The sequence below is a fragment of the Penicillium samsonianum genome (assembly GCF_028829775.1).
Source record: "Penicillium samsonianum strain IBT 33392 chromosome Unknown utg000002l_segment0_segment0, whole genome shotgun sequence".
Classification (NCBI taxonomy): domain Eukaryota; kingdom Fungi; phylum Ascomycota; class Eurotiomycetes; order Eurotiales; family Aspergillaceae; genus Penicillium; species Penicillium samsonianum.
The window spans coordinates 1,309,378-1,328,923 of record NW_026643260.1 but is presented as its reverse complement, the minus strand read 5'-3'; the positions used below and the strand labels follow the sequence as shown (position 1 = coordinate 1,328,923).

General features: G+C 48.3%; 9 protein-coding genes across 9 annotated transcripts; 5 read left to right on the top strand and 4 right to left on the bottom strand.

The window, feature by feature from the left end:
* Nucleotides 1–82: 82 nt before the first annotated feature.
* N7471_002352 (uncharacterized protein) lies at nucleotides 83–830 on the bottom strand (the record flags this gene model as incomplete). The annotated part of the gene is made up of 3 exons (XM_057275072.1): nucleotides 83–511; nucleotides 595–701; nucleotides 776–830. 3 exons carry the CDS (start codon nucleotides 828–830, stop codon nucleotides 83–85), a joined length of 591 nt encoding a protein of 196 aa, XP_057139710.1.
* Nucleotides 831–1,000: 170 nt separating this feature from the next.
* Nucleotides 1,001–1,180, top strand: N7471_002351 (uncharacterized protein; the record flags this gene model as incomplete). Its single annotated transcript, XM_057275071.1, has 1 exon — nucleotides 1,001–1,180. One exon carries the CDS (start codon nucleotides 1,001–1,003, stop codon nucleotides 1,178–1,180), a length of 180 nt encoding a protein of 59 aa, XP_057139709.1.
* Nucleotides 1,181–1,694: 514 nt separating this feature from the next.
* On the bottom strand, nucleotides 1,695–3,436 carry N7471_002350 (CRAL-TRIO domain-containing protein; the record flags this gene model as incomplete). The annotated part of the gene is made up of 4 exons (XM_057275070.1): nucleotides 1,695–2,170; nucleotides 2,242–2,341; nucleotides 2,402–2,443; nucleotides 2,495–3,436. The coding sequence occupies 4 exons, from the start codon at nucleotides 3,434–3,436 to the stop codon at nucleotides 1,695–1,697; spliced, it is 1,560 nt and encodes a 519-aa protein (XP_057139708.1).
* Nucleotides 3,437–5,012: 1,576 nt separating this feature from the next.
* On the bottom strand, nucleotides 5,013–6,837 carry N7471_002349 (uncharacterized protein; the record flags this gene model as incomplete). The annotated part of the gene is made up of 2 exons (XM_057275069.1): nucleotides 5,013–6,371; nucleotides 6,439–6,837. 2 exons carry the CDS (start codon nucleotides 6,835–6,837, stop codon nucleotides 5,013–5,015), a joined length of 1,758 nt encoding a protein of 585 aa, XP_057139707.1.
* A 209-nt stretch (nucleotides 6,838–7,046) lies between these two features.
* Nucleotides 7,047–8,867, top strand: N7471_002348 (uncharacterized protein; the record flags this gene model as incomplete). Its single annotated transcript, XM_057275068.1, has 1 exon — nucleotides 7,047–8,867. One exon carries the CDS (start codon nucleotides 7,047–7,049, stop codon nucleotides 8,865–8,867), a length of 1,821 nt encoding a protein of 606 aa, XP_057139706.1.
* Nucleotides 8,868–9,840: 973 nt separating this feature from the next.
* On the bottom strand, nucleotides 9,841–11,840 carry N7471_002347 (acyclic terpene utilization AtuA family protein; the record flags this gene model as incomplete). The annotated part of the gene is made up of 4 exons (XM_057275067.1): nucleotides 9,841–10,014; nucleotides 10,071–11,539; nucleotides 11,605–11,745; nucleotides 11,801–11,840. 4 exons carry the CDS (start codon nucleotides 11,838–11,840, stop codon nucleotides 9,841–9,843), a joined length of 1,824 nt encoding a protein of 607 aa, XP_057139705.1.
* A 606-nt stretch (nucleotides 11,841–12,446) lies between these two features.
* N7471_002346 (CoA-transferase family III) lies at nucleotides 12,447–14,272 on the top strand (the record flags this gene model as incomplete). Its single annotated transcript, XM_057275066.1, has 3 exons — nucleotides 12,447–12,640; nucleotides 12,757–12,971; nucleotides 13,032–14,272. The coding sequence occupies 3 exons, from the start codon at nucleotides 12,447–12,449 to the stop codon at nucleotides 14,270–14,272; spliced, it is 1,650 nt and encodes a 549-aa protein (XP_057139704.1).
* A 387-nt stretch (nucleotides 14,273–14,659) lies between these two features.
* N7471_002345 (bZIP transcription factor) lies at nucleotides 14,660–15,871 on the top strand (the record flags this gene model as incomplete). The annotated part of the gene is made up of 1 exon (XM_057275065.1): nucleotides 14,660–15,871. The coding sequence occupies one exon, from the start codon at nucleotides 14,660–14,662 to the stop codon at nucleotides 15,869–15,871; it is 1,212 nt and encodes a 403-aa protein (XP_057139703.1).
* A 1,675-nt stretch (nucleotides 15,872–17,546) lies between these two features.
* On the top strand, nucleotides 17,547–19,187 carry N7471_002344 (uncharacterized protein; the record flags this gene model as incomplete). The annotated part of the gene is made up of 1 exon (XM_057275064.1): nucleotides 17,547–19,187. The coding sequence occupies one exon, from the start codon at nucleotides 17,547–17,549 to the stop codon at nucleotides 19,185–19,187; it is 1,641 nt and encodes a 546-aa protein (XP_057139702.1).
* Between the last annotated feature and the right edge of the window lie 359 nt (nucleotides 19,188–19,546).

Here is a 19,546-nt window from a genome sequence, read left to right as displayed (position 1 = left end):
CAATGATCCCTGTAATTTTCCCGTCCTGAATCATGATGTTAGAGTGGTCCAGGTCGCCATGAGTAAGTATTTTGATTTCTTCTTAGTCGGTTCCAGATATGAGGAGTTCTTCTGCAAAGAGAATATCTGTCTCTGTCTCGAGCTTTAGATTAGGCCTGTAATTTTCCATAGCCTCCACAATACCTTTATTAAAGTCCTTACGGGAGGCGAATGGCCCATATTTGTAGACTGAATTCCGTTGGAAAACAATCTCCTGGCATGGGCCGCTATCGACAGTCCCGAAAAACGATCCCTCGATTTGGCGCCATTGTTGTATATAGCCTCGTAGCACCTGCACAAGGGACTCCTTCAGCGCTGGCGGTAATTTTGACCAGCTTTGACTGAGCTGGATGCCGTGTATTTTTTCCATCAAGATGAATCCGATATCCTCAATCATATAGGCATTGAAAACTTGGGGGACAGGGACTGATGTTTGATTCTTGAGTAGAATCATAGCCTCCACCTCTCCCATCTAAACTTTTCGTCAAGCTGTAACAGATAACAGACATTGAGTCGATTAGGGCAAATATTCAGGCCCTCTCGGATCCGTTGTACCGAAACAAGTGGCCGCGGGTTGTCTCGCTGCGAGGGCGTGAACTTTACCCCGACAGCTGAGTTTGTAAGATCACACAGATCCTTTCCATCAGATCCACACGAATCGGCTGAGTTAGCGTTATTAGAGAAAAGTCGCGCTGATGAAAGACGGGGGAGAGGGGGTCCACTCACTGCCTCATACCAAGGAGCTTCCACATCTCAGCATCCTGTGTCCACACTTCAGCATCCTGGGTCATGTTGCTCCCTTGTGAATCCTGCACTGTAATATATGTCCAAATCGTGGCAGCGGTTGGTCTCCAAGCCGAAATGGCGTTTCTTACTGCTCTTGTGATTTGGAACCTGACATAGACAAAATGTTGAGAATGTCAATGAGTGGCTGGGTGGATGACGGCGGGGGATACGTTTGATGTCTAAGGAGAAGATTGTGTCGGGCGGGGAATCATTGAACTCTAAGTTCGACCTTATTTTAGATCCGTTCCCCAAGGAACACGGTCCTGTTCAGCGACAGAAGGCCGCGAAGGTGTACACCTGGGAAGCTACTATCAACATCGGTAATATGAGACCTAGTCGTCCGTATACTTGTTGACTGGGTTTGATGAGCGGCTACCATAGTCAGGTGTGCGCGGTGGAGTTGGGCTAGGTCTTGCTTCGGTGTATGACCCATGTATGCCTGCATCGCTCATCTAGTTCATAATTAACTTCGTACAGTTCTGGATGAAAGAATTGTCCGTGATATTCGTCCAGGGTGTCTCATTTCTGAGATTTGTTGCGGGAAGAAATCGAGCCCGACAACCCGTAAGCGGCAGTAAAGTAACCAGAGCAGCTAATGAAGAAATAGTATCTGCCTACATGAAAGAAGTGAAATTATCGAAGAATTTGAAGTGGTGGACTAAAACCAGTCGATTGGCAGGAGTATGGACCCACTTTCCAATATGGCTTCTTGGTGGGGGGATGTCAAATAACTGGTGTTGCTCTTAAATTTATAGGAACCTGGGGAAGCCATTTGCTTCCGAAAATGGAAAGTGGGTTCTTGGGAGATCACATGTTAAGGCCTGAATATGTATCCATTCCTGCCTGCAGATTCTAACAATGCCATATCTCTACTTTGCCTGACCGTTTGAACTAGCATCCCGTTCAATCCCACCACCAGGTAAAAGCATCCCAGCCCGATCAATGACTGACCGCGCTCGAATATAAGGGTCCAACTTCCAATAGTTCACGCGGAACTCCTCAATAACAGCATTCCGTCGCGACTTGAGCTCCTCCACTTTCGACACCTCTTTCTTCCCATCAGACTGCGAGCTGGCAGAGATCCACGCTGCTGTAGCACTGATCATCCGGATGCCGATCATCATACGGTCGTACATGAGTGAATCGCGCGTTGCGGTGTCCTTCATGACCGCGTTCTCGTCTTTCACAGGCTCGTCGTATTTATAGGTCCACTTGTCGTCACCGGAGAACTCTTTGGGGATCTTGCTGCGCGGGATGAACTTGTCCAGGTCGGCGATTGACTTCGTAAAATGCACTTTCGATGCCACGACAGGGTCCATCCAGCCGTGGATGAGTCTCCAGATTCCTGTTTGGTGAAAGTGATGTTGTGAGTATGCTCTGCAATGAAGAGGAAGAATTTCTTAGTAGAAGACTTACCAGAGAAGATCCAGGGTGCATTATGGATGAGCAGTCGTCCTAGAGACTCTGGGTAGTTTGCCTCGAAGCATTTGAGGATGAACTTGACTGGAGGGTATTCCTGTTGCGAAGATTAGTATAAGACCAGTCATCTCGATCTAACCGCACCATGGTGTCTTACCATGTTGGACAACCCGAATCCTGTCAAATCAAAGACAATTGTCTGTGAATATGTCAGCGTGAGTCAATATCCCAACATTCCGGTCGAACATACGCCCGTTTCAACCGGAGCATCCAAGATAAGTCGCGTTGCCTCAATAACATGAACAATATACCGCTCGAGAGCTTCCTCACTCTGAGCCCCTGGTTTGTGAATCTTCACTCTAACATAGATAACAGGCCGACCATCCCTGTCAAAGCCATGAAGGAAGCTTTTGCCCGTCTTGAATTGGTTGATAAAATCGGCACCTTCCTTCTTCTCCTTCGGCGTGGCTTTGGCACTGCGGGATTGCTCCAGAGCGTATTCCTCTCCCCGGGGCAGAATCTCTTCATCAACCTCTACTTCCTTTCTCCACAGGATGTTCGACGCCATCATCGAGAATGCCTTTCCGACATCCCATTTTCTAGCGCGCAAGAACCGGAGCAATAAGCTATCTGGGTTTTCCTGCTTGATCATCTTCAAGATCGCAAAGCACATTTCCTGAGGCGTCATTTTGGAGAGGATGCTCTCCATAGACTTGATCTCTGTATCCTGCATGCCCAGCTCTCGGAGCTGTGAGAAAAGGGAAGAGAAGTGCGCCGGGGTGACCTTTCGGTTGGCCATTTCCGAAATTATAGTGTTTTTGGCATGTCCATTCATGAGCGCGTCCACCTTGTCGAGTGACTTCTGCTCTTTGTTGTCGGAGCCATTTAAAGCGGCGGTTTCTCCGTTGGTCTCGTTATTTGATTCCGCCGGTGCGGTCCCATTCGAGGTCTCTCCATTGGCGACTTCGCCCTTCAATGCGCTAATAATAGCCTCCACCGTCGGCTCATTGATATTATCCAGAGCAGCAAACAGCTTGCTGGAGGAGCCCTCCGGAATCGGGACCTCATACACAGCAGACAGGACAGTCGTAACGGCGGTTAAAAGAATGATCCATAATTCAATTAACTTTGCTTCCTGGTCATGAGTGAGGTGGCCGAGATGCCCGGACAGTGGATCGGGAGTAGGAGACATGGCGTGAATCGTGGGTATAATACAGAATCGACTTGAGGAAATCAACTCATATTTTAGTCGCAAAAGGTCGCTGGTGATGGGGACTTGTTCAATGCATCCACTGCTGACGGGGCCACATGAATCGACGCCCTGCCTCGGCCACCCCCGGATTCACAGGCGCATTCAAAACCGATACCTCGGTGTTTGACATCGGTCGATCGTTTATTGAAATGTGGTTGCTGGGACCTTGACCTTTTTTTGTGGGGGATCTTGAAACAGCCTCGATGAACGGCGGCGAACGGACCTTGTGAGGGGAAGGGGGAGGGGATGACGATCCCCCATATTGCGGGGAAGATCGTCGCTCTGGGTTCGATTACTCTCAATTTTGAGCTTCGATTACGCAGAGGCGCAAGATCTTAGCGGACGATGACTCTATTTTTACCGGATTTGTACATGGCTCTAAGCCAAATTAGGTATGCAGGATGTCAATAGTGTGTAGAGACTTTGGTTGTACCAAAGGCACTCATTCCTTCACTACCCTCGGTTAATCGCCGGTAGATTCTCATTGAGAATATTCATATGCATTCTAACTTTGCAATAAAATTATTCGTTCAAAATATGACATGAAATTTTGCCGAAATACTGGATGACGCAAACCAGCCCTTTTGCTACAGGACTACTCCCAACTCTACAGAGTACAACATAGGCAACTTTCAATACATCCACTATCCACTCAGGGGGTTGAAATTCCCCAGAATTAATCTGCCTCATGTTTGAGTTCACACTAGCAAAGACAGCAATTCCCCGCAATCGTACATTAAATTGCCGTTAAGGTACAACCTTTTTTCCAGCGTCTGCCAAGAGACCGAGGTCTAGCGTAACGTGACTGCTGTCTCGTGACCTCTTCGTTTGCTGGTAGAAGTTTTGTAGATATTTCCTCTCCTATTTACGCATCTACATATGTTCTCCTCGGATTCCCATCTTCTGATTCTAGAGCTTCGAAGGTACTTTGCAGTCTCTTGCTATGAATTGTACTGCTATGATTCTGATACCAAGAAACTACCAACGAAAATATATTGAAACACAGCCAACTGAAGTCAATGCAACGACTTTCACTCGCTAAAGTACCTCAGATCTTCCCATGCTCCAAGAAGGCGACTGGAATATCATCAAATTTGGGTCTCAAATACTCACCAACATTATTCCCGAGAAAGTCGAGCGTCTTAGTACAGCTAGCTCCACGGTCAAGATGGTCGGAAAACAAAAAGTTTACGGATCCAATATTAGGAAATTCAAATCGCTCCTGAAACAAAGTTAGCAGCTTCTCAATTAATGATTCACATTCGGATGCTAATGCTTCTCGGGGTTTTTATATATACCGCTACGAAAACATGTGACTTTTATCATATCGTAGGCACTTGGTGGGACTTACTAAAACAATGTCAATGCTCCTGATTCTACTAGACTCTCTAGACTTGATTTATTTTTCGTTAGATTAATCATATACCAAGGTGGCTTGAGCTCCTGTACCAAAAATATGTTTCTGATAGAGTATATGAGTAGGGATTTAGGTCACTAGACCCCCTTCGGTGCCATTCTACATTCTCATGGACAGGCCTTCGAAGTAGTCATAGTCTTTCAGTAGAGGGGCCACAATTGTGTCGAACACCGACTCGTCAAAGGAAGGATCCTCAAACCCATCACCTTTACTTCGAGACCAATACAAACACTCTTTGACAACGTCTCCATAATTTGACCCACTTTCCCAATATACCGTTCGCAGCAACCTTGTTACAGTGTTGAGGATAGACATATCCTCCGAAGCCTCTCCATCTTCAGGCCGACGCAGGGATGATATTGCCTTTCCTAGGGACAACTCTATCAATGCCAGTGCAAGAGGAAACAGCGTTTTATTCGAGTGTCGACTAGAGTCTTGACCATCGTGTACTCGGTAAGCCAACCCATTTGCGTCTGTTTCGGGTACATTCAGACCTGTGCGCAAGAGATATGGGCGTTCGTATTGTGAGAGTTGAGATCCCTTACCACGGAGGAAGAAAATATCTTTCGTTCCCCAGTGTTGCTGGAGCCAGGTTCCGTGTAGCTCGAGGAGGCTGCACGCGAGTTGTGTTGCAAGGTAGAGTCTGTCTCGGCGGCTCAACTCCTCTGAGGTTTGGATGGGGGACTCAGGGGTGGATGGAGAGCCAAGAAGGGTTTGTTGTAAAGAATGGAGATGTATTTCATGTTGAATAGTGCGAACTAGGCTGATGCAGTACCCCGTCTCTGTGGCCTTGTTTCCGAAGATGTAATCAATGGATTCGGAACTGGAATTCGGCGATGTTATATTAACCTGATCAAATGCGGAACATAGACCGGCGCTAGACGACCCACCCAGAGACGTTGGTGTTGGCTGAGCGTTTTCCATGCATTTTGTTCTTGGCAGTTCGAAATGGACTTTGGATGCTCGAGTTAACCGTTGAACTCCTGAATCGGAGTCTCGTGAGGTGCGGGGCCATTGGGCACTTCGATCAGTTTGCACTTTGATTTCATGCCAGCGCCTTCGGTCTTTTGTGGATGAACAGTTCTCTGGAGGCGATACAATCATATGGAAGCTGGTGATTTGGGGGTCAAGGTGTGTGTCATCTGTGATATCCTTGCAATCTGTGTTGAGCTGAAGGGCAACGAAGTGGGCATCTTGAGATGAACAATTCCAGCAGTTTCGGCCTTTTTTGATGATACTATAGAGAGCATTTGCATGGGCTCTCTTTTCTCGGTATCGGTTGAGGTTTCTTCTTCGTCTCGCTGGTCCCTTGCGATACTGTTCGCGATGTTGAGACTGCTCGCTTATCGTTTTCAAGATCTGGTTTGTCTTGTCGATCTTGTCTAACAGGTCTTCATATATCGCTGCGTTAAACACTTTTCGAAACTTGAGGGCGCTTAACGGGTTTATTGATATCGCCTAGAGGCAGAATAGATATAGTTTTAGTGACCTTGTCGTGTTAACAGTATTTCCACGCTTGACTCACGTTGCAGTAATCTCCTGTCTCTAACCCGAGCTTGCGGGAAAGGTCTTCCAATAAGCGACATAGTGCTCGTACTGTGCCAGTAAAGGGGACATAGTCCCGATCGAGCTTTTGTGTCAGTCGACTTTGGAATGTTGGGTCTTTCCACCCGGGACCTCTTGGGTTGTTGATCAAGTCGGACCTTTGATCATGGTCGTCGACCACACCCTCCAAGGAAAGCTCTAAAGTATTGACCATCATGGCGTACTGGGCACTAAGTCCACTCGAAAAGTCTTCCAGCTGCCATTTATATCGTCGCAAGGCCTTTATCTTTTCGAGTCCCCGTGCATAATTATCCAGCTGATTCACAACCAAGGGAAGGATGGCTAGAGCCACACCTGTTGCCTCTATTCCTGTGACCATGACCGAGTGACAGTATCTAAAGAAGCCAGAGATGGGAAAAAAAAACAAAGCAAAAACTATACATGTTGTAGGTGGTGAGATTGTACTTGATATTTTACCCCGCACTCAGCCTCACATTCAGTCCCGCATTCTATCAACTTCTTTACACCCTTTACTCCTATTCCTTTGTACAAGTTTCACGATAGTCACGCCAAATACACAATAGTGCCATGGCCACAAATATTGCAACTGTGCTAAATGAGTGTGTGAAAGAGTTCACAGAATTGACTAGCTCAGGTGCTCTTACGCAATACGACAATGAAGTCTCCAAACATCGCTGGTTGGATGAGTTCGGACGACTTCGGATATGGGCGGGAAATATTGGGGCTCATCAGACTGGCCAATCTTCGCTGGATTATCGACTTCGAGATGCTTCCCACTTGAAGAACGAAACGGTCAAACTATTGCAGCGATTGCTAAGGGTACTTCGAGACCTGGCCGATGTCATGAAAGATGAAGACCCGGTTGAAGATGAAGACTATGATGAGACTTTCTTCGAGGTCAGCGACGGAGAGCTTGAGGACGACAATGATATGACAGACATTCAGATGCTTTTTCAAAGCTTGAGAAACACTATCAACCTCCTGTTCCAAATATCAATGGCCATTCGCCGACCCGCTGACCACGATCGTCTTCTCGGCGTGAAAATCAAAGATGAATCATATTTCGAACCATGGGCGCAGCAACACATTTCCCACAAATTTCCGAATGCTATGGTTTCTATAATTCCTCGCCTCGGCGCTGCAATGGCGAGGCAAAAAGGAGTTTTGAAATATTTTGAGAGACATCGAGCAAAGCTTGGTCAGGGCTTATCTGGTAATGGGGATCAGCTATCAGAAACAGTGGCTACGGAGATGGTATCGGCGGGCCACCTCCAATTTCTCGAAACAAACTCCACCTCCGGCATTTCTCAGACTTCCTATGCCCCCAGCATATTCACGTCGAATGAATCTCTCTCCGTTCCGAATCCACCAAAGGAATCTGCCGATGAAAACCCGTTCGAGTGTCCATATTGTTACCTTGTCATCAAAATCAAAGGCAAAAAAGACTGGGCTCGTCATGTCTTTCGGGACCTAACGCCATATGTCTGCATATCGACAAAGTGCAGTACTCCATCGAAGCTATATGAAAGTCGTCGACAGTGGTATGATCATATGTGTCAGTCTCACTCTATATTGGCCGATTTGCAGAGTGGCTCCAACTGTCCTCTGTGCCAAGTTCAAATCTGTCCGCCACTGACTTTTGATCGACATGTTGGACATCATATGGAACAACTGGCGTTGTTTGTTCTTCCGCGCACGACTCCAACCGAAGAAGCTATTCCTGGAACGGCATCCAATGCTGCATCTTTGGCAGATGTCGGAGATGAAAGCATACTTGGCACTGATCCAGCTAAGGAACATCCTCAAATTATGGATGAGACCAATTTTGATGAGGAGCATTCTTACCTAGAAAATTTGTCATTGGAAAGAAACCACGTGCCACCTGTTGTCAAGGCCCCGGAGTCTTCAACCTCGTCCTTTAGAAAAATCGAGGAAACTCCGGGTGGCTCCAGTCCCTTTTCTTATACAACCGCGAAGGAACACTATGATCGTGACCATCCAATATCTCCTCGGGGCGGGATTGGGAAATCTAAGCTAGAAGGTTCGGGTTTCAGTCCTAATTCCGAAGGTCAAGCAGACGAGGATGTTCCTCGGAAGAGCAGAGAGAGGACCGAGAAAGGGAACAGCCACTCATTTCTCCTTGATGGCGACGTGGGGGACCTGAAAAATACCATTGCCCCAGCTGGTCCCGAAACTTGGATGACGGATGCAGAGCACTTTAATGTCACATCTAGTGCAAACCAGAATGATTGGATGTCTGGGTATGCCTATGCCCCCGACACCTGGCAGGTTGATGAGGCTACTAGGACTATATCTCATTCGAACAATCCTATCAACGATTTGGAAGGCGAATCGTCATCTCATGACGGTAAGAAAAAAGCCGAGTAAGTTTTCTAACAAGATATCCGTGGATAGAATTGCGCCGATTTTGAGAAGACTCATCTGATTATTTCTCTTGAGTTAGTGATGGTCGTGTTCTTTTCCAATGCAAATGGAAAGATTGCAATGCGAAAATATTATTTCCAACCAAACTGGATTTCATACGTCACATGAAGACCCAGCATATTTCCCCACCTGCATTCAAGTGTACCATCTGCGACAGAGCTTTTAATCGCAGGTCCAATATGATAGAACACCTATCCCGGGTACATCTGGTTGAACATTCAGAGCCGAGGCAGATGTCAGCAAATATCCCGACGAGCCTAGAATGAGGGACCAGTTGGGAGTTCCCGACAATTGCCACGCTAGAAGGCCGGTTGATGATATGTCGGAGTATGAAAGAGATGATATTAACATCGAGCAAAGGCTTTTTCGCCACCCTCGGCACAATCTTTGGGGCAGTCCCTCAAACGCGGATACGTCTGGTGATTAGCTCAACGAATATCATGTGCCGCCATATGAGGAACCAGAACCGAGCGAGTTGATCTCCAGGCCTGCAATTGGTATTGAGGAATCGTTGCTTGGTGGTGATATGAAACTTCTGAACCGCCAAAAGACAAACAAGAGTAATATGGCAAAAAGTCTCTGGGGGCTCTGTCTGCCACCGAAGCAAGAGTTCCTCTGACGCCAAAAGATGTTCTGAGCTCCCAATGGTACCCGTTTTCAGAGAATCCGATGTTAAACAGGGAGGGCGGCTCCGCCTCTCCAATTGCTGCATCAAGAAAGAGTATTCTCCCTTGAATACAATGAGGGAGGTTGAACAAGCCCCTCGCCAATACGAAGATCTTCAAAGCGGGAAACAAGATATTCCAGGGTTCCCAGACAATATCCTCATTTGGCGATTGGTTCCAGAGAAGAAGTTTAGTGTTACGCTGTCAAGACACAATAATTGAGGTCAGATTTCGCCTATCTATGGAGTACCTCAGATCTTCCCACGCTCCAAGAAGGCGACTGGAATATCAACAAACTTGGATCTCAAATACTCACCAACATTCTTCCCGAGGAAGTCGAGCGTCTTAGTACAGCTAACTCCACGGTCAAGATGATCATAAAGCAAGAAGTGCACGGCTCCAATGTTAAGCAACTCAAATCGCTCCTGAACGTAAAGTTTAGCGATGGGGCAAAGAGCGTTCTACAAAAGCTGTCACTCACGATTCTTCCACCCTTGTATTCCTTTGCTAGAAGTTGCTGGATCTTTTCGACCGTTAGAAGCGCGCGGAGCCATTCGTATTCATCATCATGGCGAATATAGAATCCGACGTTTGCATTGGAGCCTTTGTCTCCGGAGCGAGAATGGACTATCCAGCCTAAGGGTCCTCGGGTCGTCGAACCAAAGCTGCCGACATCGACATGAGCAGACTTCTGTGTCGAAACTGCAATTTTGCTCTCAACCGTTGATGGCGGTGCAATTTCAATTGTTCGTCCATCATGGAGATGGATACGATGATTGACAAGTGATTGAGGGAATTTTGTCACGAAATACTCATGAATCTCCCTGGGGAGAGCAGTCCTCACATCCATATGGAATGTCCCACCAGGGTACAGCTCCATGGTAGTCTCCAGAATGGGTTCCAAGAAATTAGCAGACGCGAGATAGTCCTTTTCGGACGCCTGAGCAACGACGCGGAAACCCACAGTGGCAGATGCTTGATCTTGAGCGTCTTCCGCTGCCACGCCATTCAGAGCAAATTCAAGCAAGCTCAGGTTCTTCACCCTGTGACCCAGTTCCTCCCGAATCTGTGCCTCTAGCATCCTCGCTTTAGCTTCGATATCGAGTCCCACCAACCAGAATACCAACTCGGCGTGATACGCTTCCTTGGCTGTGATTCCGACTTTCGTTGTGGCTGGGGGTGGGCCACCGCGTATTCCGGAGAGAAGTACACGGTCAGGCCCAATTTCTTCAAATTTCACTCCCTCCAGATACGCTGTGACATCAGAGTTGTAGTAGCGCGGACCTTGGATCTCATACAGTAGTTGCGACTTGCAGGTATTGATCGAAACCAAGCCGTTACTTCCGCGAGTTTTGGTGACAATGACCTGGCCAGAATGATCAATTTCGGCAATGGGCAGTCCAAGATTTTGCCAGCCATGATGCTCTAGGTCCTTGAATCCGGTAAAATTGCCGCCAGTAACATAGGAGGAACATTCAATGAGGTGTCCGGCCACAAGCGAGTTGGCAAGTTGATCATAGTCCTCCCGGTCCCAGCTGTGCCACCACAACGCGGATCCAATCACGGGAGATGCATCTGAGACTCGACCGCAAACAACAATATCGGCTCCTTGCGTAAAGGCTTCGGCGATTCCGAGCCCGCCCAGATACGCCTGAGCGGAGATTGCTTCACGTTTCCATTCGCTCAGAGGTTGGTTTGTGCAGAGATGGCGGAAATCAAAGGCCTTCTCCGCTTCGGCTTTCAGTACAGCCGGTAGTACCTGGTCGCCTTCGACCCAGGCAATGTTCAGAGATACATTCTTCTCTTTCACAAGGGCAAGTAGGGCATCATAAAGTCCCTTTGTATCCGATGACCCGGCGTTCGCCGCAATCTTGATGCCATGCTCAACGATCTCGGGGAGCACATCTTCGAGGGCTGAAATGAAGGTTTTCTCGTAGGCGACTCCTTGTCCTGCTTCAATTAGATAAAATGAAATTTGGAAAGACCGGTGCATGTATGATAAAGAAACAATATACCTTTGTGATGCTTTGTAGCGTTGAAGGTCATGTTGGCTTCGGACATCCAGTCTCCAACAAGAACATCAAACGGGTCATTCTTATGGTTTCTCACAGCTGCGGCAAGGAGTCGTCTGCGGTCCTGGGCGGATCCAGACGATCCTACGAGATAAAATATCAGTTTCCACCCCGATGTTTATATCGCGCAATCACTGACCGAGGATGCGAAGGGGCCGTTTGGTCTGCTGTGATGGCATGTCGTATTTTGGATTTGTGGGTTGTCAGGCGATACAATGGAACACAGGACTCCAAGACAAAATATATTATGGGGGCCTTCTGTCCGATCCTTTTATATGGTATACGTCGGTCAGCCGGATGTTGATCCCCAGAGTCCACCTCGGGTGTCGAGCTTGTTAGCAGGCCCTTCGATTTCACAGGATAACCCCGGTCTGACTAGCATATATACGAGTCAGAGTGGGGTTTATATTCCCCACTAAACAAGGTTCAACGGTTTATATTGGCCGGTTGTTTACACACTCCTCTGTGCCGAGATTCCGGACTCTCTAGTTTGTATACTAATCGCGTAAGGACACTGACTCGAGTGGGTACGAGTCAGAATTCGGAAACAAGATGAGTGACATATGAGGGCCCTGGTGATTATGTGAAGTTCAAATATGTTATTAAAAGGACCAAGTTTACAGACGGTGGAACATCAAATTCAAACCATTTGGAGAAAACTTCTTCTCACTCCCAACACTCACCCACTATGACCACTACTCATGATGCTCAGGGTGATGAAGCGTACTCTGTGCCAGCAGAGGCCCAAAAGGGTCTTTCTGGCCGGAATCCTTCAAAACCCGCTGATGAAAGGCCTGCCTGCAGAGATTCACAACGCCGCAGCTGCCATCAAATTTGTTGGGTCAGATGATCCCAGCATTGCGATTAACTGGAGATTTGCAGAGAGCATTGCGAGTTTGAAAGCATTTGAGGGGGCAATGCTAAGTGTTCTCTTACAACGAAAATATGGGGTCAAGGCGCCGGAGATTGTGGTTGATACGTATGTCGCCAGAAACCAGAAACGATTCACCTCCCTCCCACCCTCTACCCTTCCTCTCATATATTCTTTTGCTCTATATTCCTGGAACGGGAGAGCCCAGCTTATTATGTACATAGTGACCATAGTCAGCTCTTTGTCATGTCCGCGATGATCTGGACGCTTGATCCAGAGGGTGAACCCATCGAATCCTCCTTCACGCTCGCTCGCGACGGTGGACGCTTCCTGGACTATTTCCCTACTTGGGACACAAACAAGGCACAGGCCAACCTGTATCGATCCCTCTGCACTAATGTGTATAAGACGAAGGATGACCGTTACTTCCATTTGCACGGTATCGTATATTTGTATCTCCGGCCATTTGTCACACAAGCTAACTATTCCGTCATTATAGGAAGTATGAACCCAGAGCCAACCCTCACGAGCGTAGGTCTTCCGCCTTGGATGCCGGAGCTTGACAATAGTCCCCGTGAGGATATTGTCAAGTTTTATCAGAATCGTGTGAAAGAATTCGATTCCGCCGACCTCGAGGATCTCGCATCAGAGGTTCATCGCCAAGCTGGAACCATCTGTTGGACCTCCGAGGAGTATTTTGCCAGCAAACACGGGCAGGCAAATGGGAAAGTTGGGCTGTACGAGATTCATCACCACGCCAATCCGAAGCAACAACCTAGCTGGTGGCCGCCTTCCCAAGATACCAGTGCTACCAGACCTTTGGCAGGACTGAAAGTCGTTGACTTAACTCGAGTCATCGCCGGTCCAGCCATAAGTCGAGGTCTAGCCGAGATGGGTGCCAGCGTTATGAGAGTTGTTGCTCCCCACTTATGCGACTTTTCCTTTGTGCACTGTGATATGAATTGGGGAAAGTGGAACAGCTTTCTGGACCTGCGACTGGCGCAAGGCCAAGATAGTCTGAGAGCTTTGATCAAGGATGCCGATGTTGTTGTAACAGGCTATCGCCCGGGCGTACTTGATAAGTATGGATTTTCGGAAAAGGACATTCTGAGAATCGGCAGCGACCGCGGTCGTGGCATCATCTATGCTCGCGAGAATTGCTATGGCTGGTACGGCCCATGGGCGAAGCGCAGTGGGTGGCAGCAAATCAGTGATGCAAACTGCGGCGTCGCGATGGAATATGGCCGCGGGATGGGTCTTGATGAGCCGGTCATACCCGTTTTCCCCAATTCGGATTACTGCACGGGTGTCTGTGGCACTGCTGGAGTCCTGGATGCTCTTCTGCGACGCGCCACTGACGGTGGATCTTATACCGTTGATATCGCCCTCAATTACTACTCTCAATGGCTAGTTCGCTCTGTCGGAACCTATTCTGAAAAGGTCTGGCAGAAGCTTTGGTCGGACAATGGCCGTCCTGTTTTCCGTCACTACCACACCATGTTTGATACGATCCCAGCGCACGTGGAATTGCTGAAGAATAACAGTGGCGACCGCGTCTTTCACCCGCGTAACTTCCACGACCTCCACAGTCCTCAATTGGGCATTTCCGTCAGGGTTCCCAAACCTGTGCTCCAATTCCCTAAGGGCACGGTGCAGCTAAAATATAATGTGGGAACCCGGACTAATGGTGTTGATCAACCCAAGTGGCCGGAGGATCTCATGATGGAAGTCGTGGTCTAAGCTTATGGGATATGGCCACCGCGCTACTGATTTTGTGTTAGTTCTGAGGAAGGCTTGGTTTATAGAGATGTCGGCCATGGATGATTGACATGTACTCTTGGTGGATTCATCACTTGAACAACATACCTCTATTCCAATAAATGATTTCAAAGACACATTTCTAGTAAAGGCATTCCAAGTCATGAAAAGAATGTTGAAAATGGATAATGCAGGCGATCGAAGTAGTCTTAGTCTGATGCGATGGCGGGGCCAGTCTGCCGTCCTTTCCGTGGCGGTCTTCTTTAGGGTCTTCCCGAGGTTGGCGGTTAACCACCCAATACCCCCGTCTTGAATGTCTTCCCAAGGTTCCCAAACCTGTATCTCACACTTCGAATCGATCACTCACCAATGACTAAAATCAATGCAGCGAATGTTGAAATACGCAGAGAGAAGAAACGCGCGTGGGATCGAGCCGCCCAGCGCACATGTCGACAAAAGACGAAGGCCCGGATAGCGCACCTACAGGAGACAATCCAATCGCTACAAAATCAGACACCAGAAGACACTATTACCCGGTTATTGGAAAGAAATGAGGAACTTGAGACCGAGGTCACACGTCTGAAGAAAGTGATCCAAAGCGCCTTTTCAGTACTTTCAGAAGAGGCGAGCCACACCAAGATGCCAACGGCGGAACATATCGCGACCCCAAAACTCCTTTCACAAGCTCCATCTTTGAATGATTATGGGGCGGATACAATCATTCCCTCCTATGAACGATCTTATTCGATCGCAGGTCTTACAGAGACCTCAAGTGTCCACGTAGGTTGTTCTCCTACGGAAAGTTGTAAAGGGCGACAAGAGATCGCACAATATCCGTGTTTCCACCGTCAAGTGCAATTACGCAGTGCACTTTATCTCATGCCGATGCCTGTCACTTCGACGCACAACCGACACCCGTATGAAAACCCTGAGACGGCCTTATCATACCAAAGCTCATGTTCCGCTTGGTACACTGTAAACAAGCTACTCAGCCAAGCTTACCCTTCTCATACTTCCGAAATGTTTCCCAAGATTGATAAAATTGGTGTCCTGCTTCAGGCTATTGATAGAGGATGGGAGACTCTATCGCCCGAAGAAAGAATAAACCCAGGTTTGTGTATTCTCCAACGCATGGATGAGTACATTTGGTCACCAATGCCCAAAATCTTCAGGGTTGCCATTGCATACAAAAGCTATCAGCTGATGCGATACATCTTTCAGCCGGGCCCAGAGACGCGGTTGAAAATACCGGCGTGGGAACTTCCAACGGAGAAGCAATTGAAAGAGCCACATGCATGTGCTATCGACTTTTTCCCTTGGCCAAGTGTTCGTGATCGACTGATCACCCATTATAGCGTATATTTGGAGACCTGCACCTTTTTCTCGACCATACAGCAATTTTTTCGCTTCCATTGGCCCCACTCGTTTGAGGAGAGTTACTCTTTTGATGGTGATTCCGGGTACACTCCAAGTGACCTCTTTGTTCAGCACGCTGCAGACTTATCGAATTGGAAAATGGGTCCTCAATTCTTCCATCTGTACCCGGAGTTTATCGATATAGTGCCGCAGGCGGATTTTTAATAGCAGAAGCCGGCTGACTTGATCTTCAGCCCCTGGCTTTGGGCAAGCTCGAGTCAATTGCATTAGCGACATCATATTTTCATCCATTATCCGAAGTTCAGCCATCTCATTTATCATTTTTCATGTATCACTCACCTTATAGACCACCTTACTCCTTAAAATCACGTGGTAGCTTATCACGTTACCTATCCGTTCGCTCCGTAGATGTTTTGCTCCTCGATCCATGATGGTTTCGCTCGTCTCTACGTATCTCCAGGGTTTTTCCAAAGCTCTCTCCTTCCGGTAGTATTATTGATCTTTGTCACATATTTCATTGTCTCGCAAATGCCGAAGAAACAGCCACGTCCAAATATCTTTTTCCACTCTGAGTTTGATTTAATTTCCCTTTTATCCCTTGCAAAAGACATTCTTGGGAAACTTTGCTTTTGCGACCAATCCCAACATCCGAAGAGTGGCAGTTTGAACTGGGCCATATCTATATATTTTGAAAATGGTATTGAATGGATATTCCGTTCTCCTCGCAAAGACTATTTTGTGCTTCAGAAGGAGAGCACAAGCACAGCCCTTGCAAGCGAGGCGGCAACGCTAAATTATCTACGCGATAAAAGCGATCTCCCTGTCCCAAAAGTATTCTCGTTCTAGATAGTTCCTGTTCTTCTTTCTTTTCCTCTTTCCTTCTCCAACTTGGAACTCCCGTCGTCCATAGCACTCAAATTGAATACCTTCATCGCTTTCTCTTCTGATCTGGCTGCGCGGTCACAAATAGCTAGGGATTCAAGTCTAGTAGTCAGGAATGTCAGGAATTCGTCTAGTAGCTAGGAACTCACTTAGTAGCTAGGAATTCCCTTAGTAGCTAAGAATTCGCCGAATACTTTAGATATCCCTGCAATTCCCTGCGCCTGGTAGTTTCGTCGCTTCTCACCGGTCTCATGTCTCCGAGCCCACCTCTCCTAAAATGTGCCTAACCCGTCAGTGGCAAATGATCGTTGATGCCGAACGAGCTGCGTAGGATGCGTGATCAACCGTCTGTGATGCAGCCTAATAGGCGAGAAAGTTCAGTCGTTGCAATGTTAGGCTGACTCGAGGAAAAATCTAATTCCATTGCCGATTTGGCGCATTCTCGCCAGGTAGCACCATCGTCCATGCTAGAGAAGCTACAAGTTACGCACGAAAAATCGAGATTGGCCTCGGATGGTCAGAGGGGTTCTTGGTAACAAGATCATCTGCTGTGATTATATGATATGCATTGGGACAAGATGTGCATTATCACTCACCATGAATACGAGACTTCATTGCCGATTACTCTGCTTTGCCTTGTCTTCCTTGTGTGTCTGTACCTTATCCACGCCCTTTGGGCTGTCGCCATGCCACAAGTCCATTCCGTGGACGCCACGAAGCCCTTAATGGAATTGGTGGCTTATAAACTCACGAACTAACTAGGATCGCGGACCTCTCGTAGAATGGAGCTGGTATGCGCGGCATGGGTCTACGCGAGGATTTCGTGCCGTGATTTGCAACTCTGCTTGGTGTCCACGTTGTGTATATATAAGCCGGTCTGCCTGTGGAAGGCGTTTTAAAAGATGACCTTTGGTGGAAATTCCCAGCACTAAGCACACACTCATTACGCGACGCCTTTGACTTGCAAGTCCAAGCCTCAGCAAAATTGTCCGCCACTATGGCAGCCTCGTTACTTTTGCGACGCAATCGAAACGTCTTTCTCGCCCTCGTCATTTCGACATTTTGTCGCAATGTTCATTCGAACCCAGAACACTACCGCGCTTCCTGGTCTGCCGCGGTTCAGGACCGTTGGGCAATGTTACGGGACGAGCGCGTGTCCCAACGTTACTCTATGGACACCACCATCCACAAATCGGAAGACGACGGCCGCGTCCAATGCGGAAAGCCGGACGGTAGCCAGCCAATGTGGTTCACTCAGGGCGGTTGCAGCCTTGCAAGCCAAGACATCACCTACGCCGATACGACCGGCAATATCACAGTCATCCGCACGGCCGCAAAGGGTGATCTTATAAAATTGACTTGCGACGACGTGTATTGCCCGATCCCAGCTCGACTCGACTGTTACGAACAGCCAGGTATCTGCTCGTCCGATGAGTGGTGCATGATCGACATCCACGAGAGATGGGGCCCGTGGGCCATGGCCCGTGATGGATCTACTCCACAATGGGAATACTGCTTCAGTGCCGCCGATTTCGTCGCGAACTCTACTGACGAGGCTTTGATCGCCAGCTACAATGCTGATTGCATTGCCAGCACAGTCGGCGACTACGGCATCAAACTTGGACCCAAGACGGAAGCCTGGAAACCTGTGAGGGGCAGGTGCGTTGCGTTCCGAAAGGTGGAGGAGAGCTGCATTGGCAACCCGCTCGAGTTTGGCCCTTTTGAATCCGAGTTTGGCCTGGGCTATGCCCGGGAAGAAAATGGTTGGCCGTTCCCTCGCCCGCTAGTTTGCGGTCCCGGACTTACCTGCACGGGCGCTGAGTTTGAGGTCCGCCCATCGACCTGCGTTGTCCAACGGCCCCCCAATAAATGCTTTGCTGGTCCGTGGTGGGATTCTACCCAGTGTCCGAGAACAGAATCCGATGCCCCAAAAGGCGGCCTAACCATGAACCAGACGGTGGAAGCTCTTCGCAGGGCTATCCTGTTGTATCCGGGCGAGATTGCCTCTCCCGGAGAGTGCGCCTATTGGAATCGCACCAGCAACGTCGGCGTGAGTGTGCTCGCTACGCAGCATAGGATCTACAACATAGCCGGTGCCCTGTGGCCGACCCAACTATTCGACGCAATCCCTAGTTTCGACGAACTTATGCAACTGATTCCGGATCCCAATCTTTACGGAAGTCCCTCGGATTGCGTCGCCCAAGCCGACATTCCTGACTCGGACATCAACAAAGCTCTCGCTAGCGCGGCCACGCTTTCCTCGCAACCTAACCAAGTGTGGTCGCTCGTTCACTTTCTGATGCACAACCAACAAGCTCCTCTGAGTCCTAAGCGCGTTGCTGCCTCACGAGCACTCGCCGGTCACCTCTCGGAAAGCTTTTGGTGTGACGACTGTCGGGGCTTCTTCTCAGTTGGCGTTATCGAGGTATACGGACTCCCACCTCCGAGCTCAGATCCTGAAGATCATGCCCGATATTGGTGGTATGGCCACAACGTCGCTTCAGAACACGTCGCCACGACCCGTGGCGGCCATCCCTGGATTCATGAATTGGGGGAGAAAGGCGTTGCTTCGTTTCAAAATCCCTTCTTCATGACCTGGAAAGATGCTGTGGACATGTGGACATACAACAATTCTTAAACCAATCACTATCAGGGCGAAATTTCCATCAGTGTGATTTATTTCTGAATCTCAGTTGATTTGCCATAGAACTCACAAAACAGTGCTATTATGAACGTGCTGGACGTGGTCATCATAGGCAGAGGCGGTCGATCTGTACAAGAAGGCCGCGTGGTTAAGCGTTGTTGAAAGTGAGATATAATAAATACTTGGACGTCATACGCAGCCGTACCTTCAGTTAGCAGCTCGAATTAATCACAACCGAAGAAGTAATTAATCAAGGCGCCTATTCATAGCTATAATGTGTGATGCAGCAATACGATTATCTAATTCGAGAATCGGGATCGTTCGCCGTGGGGTTCAAGATGAATGCTCCAAGT